General features: G+C 49.3%; 2 protein-coding genes across 6 annotated transcripts in view; both read left to right on the forward strand.

Moving 5' to 3' along the window:
• Positions 1–3,952, forward strand: part of CRACR2B (calcium release activated channel regulator 2B) — a 50,745-nt gene extending 46,793 nt beyond the window's left edge. For 3 of the 5 annotated variants that reach the window (XM_075047849.1, XM_075047847.1, XM_075047848.1), the window contains exons 17-18: positions 332–408; positions 1,442–3,952. In XM_075047849.1, the coding sequence (XP_074903950.1) occupies positions 332–408; positions 1,442–1,526 (162 nt within the window). In that variant the 3' untranslated portion in view covers positions 1,527–3,952. The remainder of the gene's footprint in view (positions 1–331; positions 409–1,441) is intronic. The other 2 variants (XR_012653135.1, XR_012653136.1) reach the window with 2 other exon arrangements.
• Positions 3,953–7,118: 3,166 nt separating this feature from the next.
• Positions 7,119–14,508, forward strand: part of CD151 (CD151 molecule (Raph blood group)) — a 39,271-nt gene continuing 31,881 nt past the window's right edge. The window contains exon 1 of the mRNA XM_075047852.1: positions 7,119–7,263. The gene's annotated coding sequence lies outside the window, so the exon portion shown is untranslated. The remainder of the gene's footprint in view (positions 7,264–14,508) is intronic.

Genomic DNA, 14,508 nt, shown 5'->3' on the forward strand with positions numbered 1-14,508 from the left:
TACCTTGGCCCCTGGGTGGGGGGAGGCAGGGTGTCAGAGGTGTTCCCCATCTTCTGGACTCTGCAACACAAAGGTAAGAGAATCCAAGTACCCTGGGCAGCTGTTTTCTCTTCCCAAATAACTCCCCCTGTGTTCCCTTTTGGACACTCTGGCTGGGCCCCCAATGCTGAAAATCCTTTTCCTGGGAGCAGGGTGGTAACAGCCACCCTCCTGGCCCCAACTGCTCTCAGCAGAGTTCCCGGCGGTGAGGGTGGGCCAGCTCCCAGGGGTGGGGGTGAATGGTGGGGGAGAGCTGGCAGCCAACGTGGGTGCTTGCTGTGCTCTCTGGCAGGAATACAAGGCTGTCTTCTACGAGTGCAGCGCGATGACTGGCTATAACATCATGGAGCCCATGCTGCACATGGCAAGGTCAGTGAACAGGAACAGTTACCCCGGGACATTTCCCCAGCTGTAGGTGATTGGTGTGGGCTCTCCTGGGGAATGGACAAGAAGAGGGGGTTGTCAGAGTCTGACTTTCTGCCATGTCACAAAAAAGACCTGGAGCAATGTGCTCTTCCCCCTGACTCCAGGTCCTTGTCTTCTGTGCCTGGAGACTACCAAGTGTGGACTGGACGTAATCGCATGCAAAGCTTTGTCTGGCAGAGCTGGCTGTTGAAAGATTGGGAGTTTAATTTGAATATTTCATCACAAAAACCTTGTGTACTATCCTAGATTTTAAGTTGGTATTTTCAGTTTGAAGTTTGCATGCATCTCTAAGGGTTTTTTCTTCCTTATGTTATTAATCATTACACAGAATGTGGTATTTTGGTGGCATTATTTTTAAAGGAAGATAAGACACTTTGTAAGGCTGAAAGAAGTTTGCTCTAAGATTTTTAGTTTTTAAAAAACCAAGTCGTTTTGAAAAAAGTCTTTGATAGCTTGCAAGAAAAATATCCTTTTGTTTTCTTCTATCCCTTCACCTCCTGCTGCATTATCTCTGTTAAATTCACAGCAGGACTTATCTGTTCATTAACTGGGATGATTTACTTACTAGCTAGGTAAATCACGTCTCCCATAGCATGTGCCTTCAGCGTTCTTTATTACCATGCTGCTACCTGAGATGACCCAGCCAGGTGAAGCAAACAGTCTGGGATTCTGCCATCAATGCGGGAGCTTGGGAATAAGGCACAGACTGTTCATGCCCTGGTCTGGTGCACTGACTACTAAGCCATGCTGTCCCCTCTTGTATGTGTCCAGTTTCTTTCCCTGTTCCCTGGAAATTCATGCTCATTTTCTGTGTGTTTATCTAGCCCAGCTTCCAGAGAAGCCCCATTGTTGGGCCAGTCACTTTTTACAATCCTAAATGTCTCTGGCTAATGGGGAGCAAAGGGCAGAGCCAAATGCCTTGGCAGGAAGATCTCAGTAACTGGGTTGTGTTCTTGACCTGTGCTGCTTGTTCCAGGTTGCTGACAGCGCAAGAAGACAGGCAGAGAGAGAATGCCCTGCAGCTGGAAGATGTCAGCAGGAGGAAAGGGTGCTGCACATAAGGCACATCAATGTGTCAGCAAGAGACATGTGCCAACACTGTTTCATGAAGCTGGGATTCCTTTTGAGCAAGCTGAATCTGATGGTATAGGCTCTGCAGAGACTTGAGGAAGCTGCAGCTTTTCCCCATATGGGAAATTCAAGGCACTAAATCAGGCCAAAACATGCATATGATGTGCACTGTTCAATTTCCCAACTCTGCATGCAGCCCTGGTCTCTTGAGGCCTCTGCTTCTTTGGGGGAATTTGGCTGGTCTTGGCTAATAGCACAAACTGGGCCTTCTGTCTGGAAAAGTCGCTTCCCTGTAGAAGGATGAAGTCTTGTTCCTTTTCTTTCCAGCAAAGAAGTGGCCTAGCAGCAGAGAGTGGAGAACACTGTAGGTGCTGTGTTAAACAGAATTTTAGTGTGAGAGATAAAGAAATTATTTTAAATTTGGGCTAGCTCTATGTAGTGATCCATCCATCTCAAAGAGCACCATCTCCTCTTGGTTCTGTAACAGCAGAGCCCAGCCTGCTCTGGTAAGGAGGAAAACCTCCATCGGTTCCTGTAAGATCTGGATCAGGCCGTGCATTTACTGTGAAATTTGGTTTAACTTGCCAATATGGTAGTTAACTGATTCCATATGTGGATATAGTATGAACTGATAAAATGAGTCATCCCGATGGCTTTCTTCACTTTGTTACCCTAATGGACCTTGTCACTGTCCCTCTTACTGTTTACAGAACATGGAGCAGTTGCCCTGGGACTCACAGGTGCTGGCACATGCTGCTGATTCATAACCCGTTGCAGGAGCTGTGCTGTACATAGCAGGGGGGCCATAGATAGCCTGTTTTAAGGCTGAATGCTGCCTGTTTCCTCCCATTGTCTTATCCTTTCCTGAAGAATCTCCAGCAACTAGGAACTGACTTATCTGCAGTACTGAAAGATCCCACCCTGCTAGCTTGACCATAGTACTTTCAAATGTACCTGGGCTGGAAGCATAAGGCAGCTGCCTGCGTGAAATGTACCTAGTGAGCCTTTTTCTCTTTGTTGGCCTCGTGCAATAACCTCACTTTCCTGGTGAAGGGCCTGAGAAAGAGCAGGACTGAAGTTGTTGCTATTGCGCAGGGGCCTCCTTGTCACTAAGGAGTGGGGCAAAGCAAGGTGAGGGGAGGCGCGGGCCAAGGTAGGAACTGGCCCCAAAAGTATGCCTCTCGGCATAGCTGTTGCCATGCCTGGGCATGAAGCCCTCGGTGTTCTATGGGGTGTGATGCTTTCTGTTGTGTAGCTCAGTTGCTCTTAAAGCCTTGTGGGACTAAGTGAGCTTTTTCTGTAATGCCCTGTTCCCGTTCTTCTTTGAGTCTGTTTCTGCATGTGACTATGACATTCTAGGTGCAAGATGTGACACTGCAGCTGTGAAGCAGTCCCCCCAGCCTTGCAGCATAGGGAAGGCCTATATTTATCCACTCTTTCCTCTCTTGGAATAAGGCAATTACTCTGAATGTCTGTTTATTGCACAAATTTCTGGGGAATATCTCATGCAGGAAAAGTGCTCTGAGTCATCTACAGCCCATCAGTGTTACAAAGAATTTCCATGGTTCCTCCCAGTGCCTTTTACTCCTGATAGGAAAGAGGAAGTTTTTCTCCAGAAGAACAGGATTCCTGACTAAAAGGAATAGCTAAAAGTAATAAGCTCCTGCTCAGTCCTTACTGCTGGCTGGCTGTGGGTCACGCTGTGTTTAACTGCAGTAATGCCTGCCAGAGACTGGGAACCAGAAAGTTAGAAGGGGTCCAGAAGGAACCAGGGCAGCTGGTGTGGAGTCTAGAGTAACACCAGCAGTGCTGTCAGTGGAACTGCTTGTGTTGCAAGAAACAATGTTTGGGAAGGGAAATCCTCTCTGTTTTCAGAAAGCACCTGTAATTTGAACACAGATGTGGCTTTCTGGCTTTTTAGTCAATGTGGGTATGAAAGAGCACAGACATTATCACCTTATCTCCTGACCTCTGAATAGGTCAAACCCACTACCTGAGTTGGGGGAGCTGCTGTCAATAATTTCTCTGCATCACGCTCCAGTTGCAGGTCAATAAGGAGTGGTGCTGACTAAGAACTGGCATCTTTGGTTGGGGCACATCAGTAATGTGAACATTTACTTACCCGCAGCAGCAGGATTTGGGAAGTTGCTGCAGAAGGAAGAGAGCACTAGGAGATCTGCTAATGTGGTCTGAATGCGGACCTCCCACACTGTGTACAGAGCACATGAAAGACAAAGGCGTGTGAAATACAGCTGACACACAAATACAGGCCAGTCTGTGTATTACCTTTATCAGTGCTGTCATGTTGCAGTAAACAGCAAGAACTACCATGTGGGTTTTTTAAATGTACAACCTTAAGTATGTTTTCTTAGTGTGCAAGCAGAGTACAGGCAATAAAGGAATGCTGTCTTACAAATGGTTGTGTTGAGAGTTTTTTTTTTCAGGCACTGCAGGAGATTCAGCCTTCCTTCTTCAGCCACCGACTGCAGTGTGACCTCCCCTTCTCACAGCTCAGGAAGTGCTCAGGAGCCTGTCCCCGATGGTGGTACAAACAGGAGGTTTCTAAGTAGGGAGAGAGTTGATCAGGAACCCGTGTCTCAGAGGCAGAACAGGAGCAATTAATCTCTGGTCTTATTTTTTTACCTCTTTCAAGCAGCCAGAGTTCAGGTGATTAGGCAAGCCAGAGCAGGGAGGAGAAAAAGGGGAGATCTTCCCCAATGTCTGGGGGCAGTGTAGTACTTTCAGAGAGGGCACATTCTCACCTCGTACCTATATTTGTAGAACTAAACATTTATTTTAATAATGTCCTGTGCATTCTTTTCACTAGAGTTAGGAATTTGGTTGCTTTTAATCCTTGTGCCCTGGCATGGGTCCAGCTGGATGTTCATGCATTATACAACTAATCTCTCCACAGCTTTGACCAAAGAAATTATTACTCATTTCCCCTGCTATAAATTGATAGCACAAGTAGCTCATTGTAACATCTTTTTTTAGCAGGAACAGGGTGGACTTTTGTTTCAACCATGACAAAGTGGCACAGAGTTTGAGTAGGTTGTGCTTGGACAACAGTAAGCACCAGGGTGGGTTTTATTACTGGATGGTCTTTTGTTGTCTTTCTGTGCGATATTTAAGTGTCCTCTTGGAAGACCCAGACACTTACAGTCCAGAGAGGCAGTTTGTTACTTTTTAAATGTGTCTGATACCAGATCCAAACTAGACCAGGCTTTCCACAAAAGTCCTAATTTTACTACATCCCCTTGTTTTTGTCAGAATCTCTTCTGCCTCTGAACAGAAGCCCAGGGAGCAGCCACCCTCTGCAAGTGACTGCTGGAAATTGCAGCACAAATAAAAAGCAAATAATGGGAATATCCTGAGATGGCATGAGACGAGGGAGGATGCAAAATAGACTCTGCCTGGGGGCTTGTTCCTGTGCTGTATTGGCTGCAGTCTTTTAGTGGACAGGTGACTTTTTGCATATCATCTGTAAGGCATTTTTGAATCGTATCACAAGAAAGTACTCTTCTTATAGCCTGGGAAGCCTTATCCTAGCACGTGCAACAGTGCAGCTATGTATACAATCGGATCTAGGGGCAAAGGCAAAAACCCCAGCTGCTCTGATAAGCAACCATGGTCCCACAAAGCTCTGCACACAGGCAAAGGGACCCCACTCTGCCTTGGTTTCCCGTGTCTCTTTCATGTTAATATGCTAAGGATAAGCATAACAGGATTAGCCTGACAGCATCTCTTTGAAAGCCAAAACAGGGCTGAAGAGAGAGCATTAAGCCACAGTGCTAAGTTTAAAGCTTTCCCACAGGACAAATGCAAGAATTGCAAAGGTTTGGGATGTTGTTTTCTTCTACCTTCTTTACTCCAGCACCCTGAACTCCAAGGGACAGTTTCCATTTACGCACATTTAATGAGTTCCTGCTGTGGGGATCATGCAGTCCGTCACACATTATTTTCTGTCCTGTCACCTTCTTCGGTTTGTGTCTTTTCATGCTCTTTTTACTTAACTGGTTAGTCCTTATATAAACAGACCAAGTACTTAGGCTCCAAGTACAAACATATCTCATAGCTCATGCTATACACCTTTAAATGCTCTATGTGGAAATCTGCTCAGTGCCGGTAGATCCACAGTCCTGCAGTTCAGAGCTTCATTAGCTCTTTGAGCCACTGTCAGTCTGCTCGTTACTTAGCTGGCTGTTTATGAGTCACAAGAAATTTCAGTTGGCACAGCTACAGTAATCCAGCTCCAGACCCTTCAGGCCTGCAAGCCATGCTTTATATGCATATCAAGCCATGTGGTTTAATAAGGCCCTGCTTCTGAAACAACTAGTCCACAGGAGACCTGACCAGGTAAAATCAGTTTTTTGAAGGTAAACATGTATCTCCAGTAAATATATATTAATGAGCTGAGGACTGGGAGGTGGGGGTGTGTCCTGTAGTATAGCCCACCTTTACCTACAGGCTTTCCCAAGCACATTAGTTGTGCCTAATGATGCCCATTTGCTGACCCAAATCTGCCAAGGCGGCAGGTTACGTTCATTCCTATTTGTACACGAGATCTCTGGACACAGCAAGAAGGCAGTGGCCTGGTGCGGCTGGCTGCCCAGGGCTCTGCCAAGGAGGGCTGGGGCCAGGGGTAGGGGCCGGCATCTCTTGTTGCCTTCTGGCTCTGCCACACGCTCCCTGCAAGAAACCTCTGGATGCGCAAGTGTGAGCCCGTCCCCTAAGGCTCTGTTGAATCACTCGGCTCTCCAGGGGCTCTAAGCTAAAGCTTAGGTAGGATCCCCATGGGCTGAGGAGAGATGAGTTGGCCTACTCATTGGGAAGGACGATGTGGTTTTTGAGTTGGGCACATGGGCAGGAGAGGTTAAGTGTCACAGTCGAGGCCAACACCCAGGAGGTCCTAAACCCTCCCTCCCTGCGCAGATCTCCTCTCTTCCCACCCACCCCTAAAAAACCGTGCAAGGCCGCTCAGCTGCCGAGGGGAGCGGGTGAGGGTCTTTGTGGCCAGCCTCTGTGCGGGGCTATTGCTTAGCGCAGAGCTATTCGGGCTGAAGCTGAAATGAGGGGATGGAAGGATGAGTCAGTGTGCCAGTCGGGGCTTGATCTTGATTTACAGGACGTTTCATGGGAAACTCCTTAACCAGCAGGTCTGACGCCTGGAAAATAAAGAGAAAGACGCTCCAGCTCGAGTTCGCTGTAGCGCGTTGCCTGCGGCAGTGGAAACGCCAGCCTGAGGCCCGGGTGGCGAGAGCCAGCGGCCACTGCTACCAGAGGCACGGCTTGGCGGGCTTGCACCGCACCCGCGACCCCAAGCGCTCCGCGACCCCCCGGCAGGCAGCGCCGAGCCCGCCCACCTCGCACACCGCCGGGTTTCGGGGCGTTTTTTTCGGCAGGAAGCGAGCAGGAGGAGAAGGCGAGCGGGCGAGAGGAGGCCAGCCCACGCCGCCGCCGGGCCGGGCTGGGCGGGGGGGCGCGGGTGGCGGCGGTAGGCGCCCCCCGAGGAGGCACCGCCCCGCGGGGTCGGGCGGTGGCCGCGCCTGGGCGTCCCGGGCCGGGCTGGGGCGGGCTGGGCTAGCCGCACCGCCCCCCCCGCCCTTCTTCCCTCCCTCCCTCCCTCCCTCGCTGCCTCGCTCGGTACCTTCCCTCCCTCACAGCGTGGCAGGTCGGGGCGTGAGGCGGCGCGGAGCGCTGCGGTCCGGCGCGGCTCGCTGCGGAGGGGTGAGGCGGGGCGCCCCCGAAATGGCGGCCGCCTGGGGAGGGAGGGAGGGAGGGTGCGGGAGGGTCCCCCCGCGGCCGTGGGGAAGCGGGGTGGGGAGGCCGGGACGGCGGCGGGTGCCGCAAGCAGCAGCCCCCGACAGCCCGGCCTGGGAGCGGGGAGGCAAAACGCTGCCCGTGGGCCCCGGGTATCGCAGCCGGGGTCCGGCGCTCTGCTCGCCCGCGGCGCGCCGGGCCGTGAGGCGACCGCCTGTACCTGGCCGCGGTCTGTACCGAAGGCCAGGTCCACTGCAGCGCTGCTTTGCTTCAACATCCGCGCCCGCTGGCATTGTGCACCTTCACAGGGGCTTGGCTTTTGCTTTGGGTTTTTTTTGTTGTTTTTTAAAGTGTTTTAACCTGTTGCGGGCGGGTGGGGTGGGGGAGGTGACAGAAGGTTTGCGCAGTCGGTGCATTAGGAAGAGTGTTACGAACGTTGCCATAAGCTTGCGAAACAACATTTATCTCCCTCTGCCCTGTGTTCTGTTAAGTCTCCCTGTTGAACAAGTAAGACTTGGCCTTTATGTTGGTCTCGTAGGAGGACCCTTGGAGGTGGAGGAGGGGGAGAGCAAGCCCTTATTTACCACAAAATCCAGGCGATGTTCCTTTTCTTTCATTTTCTGGAAGCTGAATCAGATGGGAAGCTGATGGCGATGGGTTATTGTTGCACTACAGTGTTGCTTGCCGTGAGGAATCTTTCCCAGTTGCCTTTGCTTTGCGTCTCATGAAGAATGTAAACTGCTGTAAATTTAAAAAAATCCTGACTCTTCCTGAGGGCTTTTGTAGTCAACCTGTTGCAGTATCCTATTGAATTTTAGCAGAGACATATCTTTATTTCAGGCTGCTCTATAGCATCTCTTAAATTACACTGCTTCACTTCCTTTGTCCCCCTACAGCACTTCCTGGCTTGCTCTGAGAGTTCACGTGGTGTCTGCTGGAACAAGGGTTAATTAAAATGGCATCACCCATCAGAGGTAATGCCCAGAGGTGGTCATTTTGTTGAAACAGTTTTGAAACAAGTCCCTTTTGCCAAAATGGGTTTCCTTTGCTATCTGTGAGGCATCGCCTAGGTTCTTAAGGAAGTTTTTGGTGTGATAGGATATCTACCACCAGGTGTTGTTGAGGCTGAAGAGTCTCTTGGCATGTCATCAGTCAGACAAAGGTCCATCCCAGTCCTCCTGCACAACTCTCACTGCTACTAAAGATGACTACCTGTGGTGGAGAGAGCAGAGCATCTGTCTCTTCTGAGCTGTTGCTGAGCTCAACAGAAACTGGAAAAGTCAATGCAAAAGTTTCAGTGTGTTTCTGAAGGAGTTTGTGTGCCTAGGACAGGCAGTTTCCAGTCTGCAAATTGTTGGAAGCTGGGCAATGTTTGGGGCAGCATCACTTATGCTTTACCTGAGGCATCTGGTGACAAGTCCCTGTCAAAGGCATTATGCTGGGTTGCATAGGTGGATCTGGGCTCTGGTTTCCTACAGCTGCTCTTAGGTGCCACTACTTTGAGTCAGATGTCCTTGCTGAAGGCTTGGGTTGCAAGTCAGAGGAGTTGGCAGCTTTTGAGCTCCTCCAGATAACTATCCTGAGATCACATCCTTGCTCTGTAGTGTCCTGATGATGTCTTTGAGTTCCTGACCTGGATGTCTTTCTGTCCATATACTGTATTTCTGCAAAAAGCATGTTTTATTCCAAACTGTCGCATATATTGATTGGCCTATGGCTTTTTTGAAATAATGGCTTACCTTCTTGGTGGAGTCCTTCAGCAATGGAGGAGAATTACTCCCCCAGTTGCCTGGTAAAAGTCCTGGCAGTCCCTGCTGTGTGTTGACTACAGTAAATCATAAGAACATGCCTTTTCTATGTGCTTGACATAATGTCCCACATATCTCATTTTACTTTGGAGTCTGAGGTGGTTATTCCATCCTGCGGTACATTTTGTGGGAGCTTAACAGTCAAGTTTTCTTGCTCCTGTCTCAAGGCAGGTGTGTTAAAGGAGGGTTTGTTCTTAGTGCAGACAGCAGAGCACTGAGTAAGAGGAACTTCAACAGCCCAGTTGGGGCTGTGGCTTTCCTCTTGGGTTTAATACAAAAGCCGTCATCTGAGTAAGCAGGGAATACCAACCCAAGAAGATTTTTATCCAGTGCTTTAGCTTCCAAGGCCCCCTTGTGCAGAAGGGAAGTCTTATGCTAGTTTGGAAGTGGGCAGGACTCTCAGGCTGCTCTCAAGTACAGTGAGGTACGCACAGCCAAAAATCTTGGCTCTGCAAAGGATATTTTCAGTGCAGCCTCCAAAAATTTGGGTGTGAGAGATTCTTCAGCAAGGGGGTGGAAAAAAGCTGCTGGTCTTCCCTTGTCAAGCAAAAATGCTAGGTGGGAGTGGCTAATGGAGTGCTATCTATCCCTGTTAGGAAGTTTCCAGCAGGCGTATTATATTATTCCCAGCTAATAAAGGTAGCAGCACAACTCTAGCTGTTCCCATTGCACATAAACAGAGCAGGCAACAACTCCCTTGCTGTTGAGACAGCCCTGAGGGAGTTGAGTGGAGAGCTGTGTCTCCTCTAGTTGGGTCATCCCACAGGTAAATTCACTCATTGCTTTTACAAAGTTTGGCTTCTGCTCTAAGAAGTGTGTTGGGCTACTTGTTATGCATTGGAGGAAAATATATATTTACATGTATTCGTACATGTAACGTCTCTGTCACCATGTATACCTGTACATGGCAAACAATCCTTTCTGGCATTTCCAGGTGATTTGGTCACTTATAAAGCAATCATGCTGTCCCTCTGTTTTTCTTGTGCCTTTTGTTTAAGACAGAAGCTTAGGAAGATACAATGTGGATGGACTGACTCTGAAAATCAGAAACGGGGAGCTTTGCTTTTTCATGTCCCAGTCTACTAATACTATCCTCATTGACTTCATCAGTCTTGCTCTTGAAAGCTTGTGAGAAGATGCTCTCCTCCTCCCCACTTCTACTCTCTGCTCCTGGGCTTGACACTGGGTTATCTCCAGCTTTCCCTGAATGTGTGCACCGACAGTTGAGGTCATGGAAAGCCTGAGGGAGGGTGACTCCTGGAAATTACAGCTCATCTCAGCTTCCCTGGCTGTGAGGAACAGAAACCTTAGTCTCCCTGGTTGTTTAAAAACCTTCAAGATCCTGAAGGTGAAGACCAGGTCTCCTTCCGTCTCATTTGCTCATCCTACCTTTCAGACCCTGAACATGATTTTCCTTTTGCCACAGCAAAGCCCAAATGAAATGAACGGTGTCGCTGTTTGTAAAATCGCCTCATTTTCCCATTCTTTTTTGCACGTGCACTTTGGCAGAGCTTTTCCCCAGGATGGTGACCATCTTCCCAACCTGTGAGAAAAGTGCTTTTCTCTGCTGCCCCGTGCCTGAACCCAGGGTGTGGAGGGAGGAATGAGGAACAGCAGGGCTGCAGGATGGAGATGAGGTGTTTTGTCAGTTCTGCGGAGAGCACCTCATACCATCCCTCCCCATGGCACAAAACCCGTTTGCTGCCAGGCCCTCTTGGCAAGGCTCAGCACTGTAATAGCAGCACTGCTGATGAGCATCTCCCTCGCCAGTGCTCTGCTCTGTTCCGCCTGCCAGACTCCTCTGCTTGTGATCTCAACAGCCTGGCATCCTGGGGAATGAATTCAGTCAGTCCTATTAGTCCTGCATCCTGGCTGCTGCACAGTAATAAAGCTCTTGGCAGAATGAGCAGGAGGATAATTACTATTTTGCACTCCTGGCGTTGCATGGCAGAATAAGAGGTGTGTTTTGGGGTCTGGGCTGCATTTGGATATGACCAACTTGGTCCATGTTTCTAACCCAAGTTCCTCTTGCTGGTCAGGTGGTTGTGGCTCTCCAGTCCCAGCTGGAAAAGTGCTGTACAGCTCGGTAGGTACATTTCAGGCAGTAGTACAATAAGCTCAACACGGGCCTAAAAGTGTAGCCAGCTCCTTAGAAGGTTGCAAGCATGAGTAGCTGCCATGACATGCCAGCTGGGGTCTTCATGGAGTTATTGAGATAGATACATATATATATGTAGTGTGTGTGTGTGTGTGTATTTCATGCATAGTTTTGATGCCAGCAGTGCTGGACACTATTGGAGGCAGGATACTGGTTTACTGGGATAAGGAAGCACATCAGGAATTATGTTCTGTGGAGGTTAAGGGAGGGTCCTTGGCAGCTGTTTAAATGCATTTGGGTGTTGACCCACAGCCACTGTCAGCAGGGTACAGCCAACCAAATGCATTTTTAATTGTACAGTGAGTTGCACAGTGTGTATTGCCTGCATCCATGTAGGCTGCCGTGGAGTCGCTTTTTCTACCTGCTGAGCATGTACATAAGAGGTGAGTGCATCTGAGTGAGGAAGCATGGACGATGTGGGATATGGCACGGCCTCTTAAGAGAGGTGGAATTGAAAAGTGTGGGAGGTACGAGAGGGGATGTTGCTCAGACCCACCAGTTGTTCCTGGCAGTGGTAATGAGGCTTCGTAAGGAAAAACTGAGCCAGAAGTAGGTGACACAAAATGTTTGGCATTGACTGTTGTTTCTTATCTATGCTGGTACCAGATCTGAATGCAAAAGGAGCAAAGTTCACTTTTCCAACCCAGGTTCTGTTTCCTTTTATAGGAAAGAAAACAGAGCGGCAGGGAGCTGGTTTTAAACAGAGCAGTGGGGAGCTGGGGCAGTGGAAAGAGTTATGAGGGTCCAAGTGCCTGTGCTTTGGTGGAGTTTGTCCCTGTAGCTGCAAAGTGAAAAGTGCACGCTCCTAAGAAGCTGTGGAGTTGGGCTGAAATCTGCAGCATGTTTCCCAGATGTCTTTGCCACTGTAGGAGAGGGACAGGTTGAGAGGAACAAACACCTGGAGAGATTGGGGGAGAGAGGTCTGGCTGTGCTGTACAAATGGGTGGGGTGAAAGCATGTCTGATACCTTGCCCTGGAACACTTCTGCCCCTATGGGGGAGAAGCAGACAGGAGAAAGACCAAGCAGATACTTACTATTTTGCACTCCTGATATTGCATGACAGAATAAGGTGTGTCTTGGGGTCTGGGCCATGTTTGGGTATGACCAGCTTCGTCCGTGTTTCTAACCTAAGTTCCTCTTGCTGGTTGGGTGGTTGTGGCTCTCTGGTCCGAGCTGGAAAAGTGCTGTACAGCTCGGTAGGTGCATTTCAGGCAGTAGCGCAATAAGCTCAACATGGGCCTGAAAGTGTAGCCAGTTCCACTATGGAAGGATGTAAGCGTAAGTAGCTGCTAGTGGGGGCAGGATACTGGTCTAGTGGGAGAAGGAGGGACAGTCAGGAATTATGCTCTGTGGAGGTTAATGGAGCATCCTTGGCAGCTCTTTAAATACAAGTATATGACTTACCAGCGTAGCTGGAGTACTAACAACAGATTCTTTGGCTCCTTCACTAATGAGATCCAGTTAAAAGTGGGACCAAGAGTGGTTTGAGGCAGGAATTCCTGGGGGAGAGGTTTCTGTTTTGTGTGAAGCTGTTCATGTTTTGAGCCTCGCTGACCTGTTACCTGCCAGAGCAACAGCCACACTGCCTGTGCGGTTGTACAAGTTTTCAGGGAGTACTCTGACCCTCAGCGACCACCACACTGCAACAATACAGAAAACAGAGGAAGGACGTTTTGGTCAAATTTATATGCTAACAGAGTCAGCTGGCAGATGCCAGCCATGCTGGTGTTTCTGGCATGCCAGCCAGTGAGCAGGACTTCTGGAGTGCTGGACCAGGCAGGCATGAGTCATGGCTTGTGAATGTCAGTATTTCTTCCTAGCTTTGGTGGAATCCAGAAGGGAGGAATTCATATCCCATATCTCCCCCTCACATTGCCCTGGAAACAGAGGTCATTTGTTCTTTTTGTCCGTGGTCACTGTAAGCTGCACACAGAGCTCCTGGGGAGGTGGTGAGGAGCTCTGTGTACAGTCACAGCGGTGTACGGTGAGTGTAGAAGCCGTGCACATGGACACATCCATGGCAAGCACTGCCTTGGAGCAGCCAGCTCTGGAGCAAGAAGGGGTCTCAGGTGTGTGCATGTCGAGTGCTGTGCGCAAGGAACATGCATACGGGAAAGTGTTGGGCTTTGTGCTTGTGGGTTCGGCTGTTGTAGCATAGAAGGGATGAGTCCAGTCTTGTGTGGAAGTACAGCTCACTGAGGAGTTGAGCTGCCAGCGAGCTGGAAGCTGTGGTTAGTTGCAGGTCCCCTCTTGCTATATGGAGTAGCCCTCTTCCGTCTTTGTTGGGAGACTTGACTTAGGTGAGAGGTCTGCCAGAGGTGAGATGAGGGGTTTGATGTGGTCTCCAATTTACCTCGCCCACTTGGAGGGTTTTTGGAGAGACAAATTTCCTGTTATCAGGAGGACCTCTTTCTGTATTTGAGGAGGAGGAACTGTCAGGCTGGTTTCTGCACCTTCGAGTCCCAGTTTGCTGGGTTTTTTCCTCCTCCTGAGTAGGGAAAGAGTACAAGCATCCCACTGAGCTCTGGTGCTGTATGTGGGGAATGAGGCTGCACTCAGCCTCCGGGAACAAAGGCCTGCTCTATCCATTGTGTGTTCCCCAGTGCTTACCTCCAGCATGTGCAATGTGTCCCAACACAGGAAAAAGGGAATTTAAACCACTGTGCTGACACCAGAAGAAAATCCTAGTTGCTGACTTCACTGGGCTGTTTGCCCTCAGAGTTGGTCAGGCACTGGTGGAGCATGGATCCTGACTCACAGGTGTGCTGCAAGAAGCCTGAAGGAGGGAAAATCAGACACAGTTGCAGAGGAAAAACTTCGCTTTCACTGTGTCACGAGCTTTACTTTGGCTGCATCTGTCTCCATGTGGAAGAAGACCACCTTTTAGGAAAAAGGGAAGCTAACTTAGATGAGAGCAGTGAGAGTATCCAAATTAAATTATTGTAGTTATATCAGCATAATTCTTATCAACAGTATATTTACAAGTGTGTAAGTGGGGAGCAAATTTCCCTGTGTACGAAGGGCATAACTTCTGCAGATCAGCAGTATCCTCCCAATTTTTGACATGGATAACCATGTCTGGCCAGCCCAAGTCCCCTCTCCCTGTATCACCCTGACCAAATAGTCTTTTTTGTTTTCCTGTGTCTGTGCAGGAAGACTGACTTGGTTACCAAGTCAGATGCTGCTACCACTGCAGTGAGGAGTTTTCTGAGTGGTAGGAAGGTGGCCCTGACACCAGAGCAGTC

This window comes from Buteo buteo, chromosome 16 (genome assembly GCF_964188355.1).
Source record: "Buteo buteo chromosome 16, bButBut1.hap1.1, whole genome shotgun sequence".
NCBI lineage: Eukaryota > Metazoa > Chordata > Aves > Accipitriformes > Accipitridae > Buteo > Buteo buteo.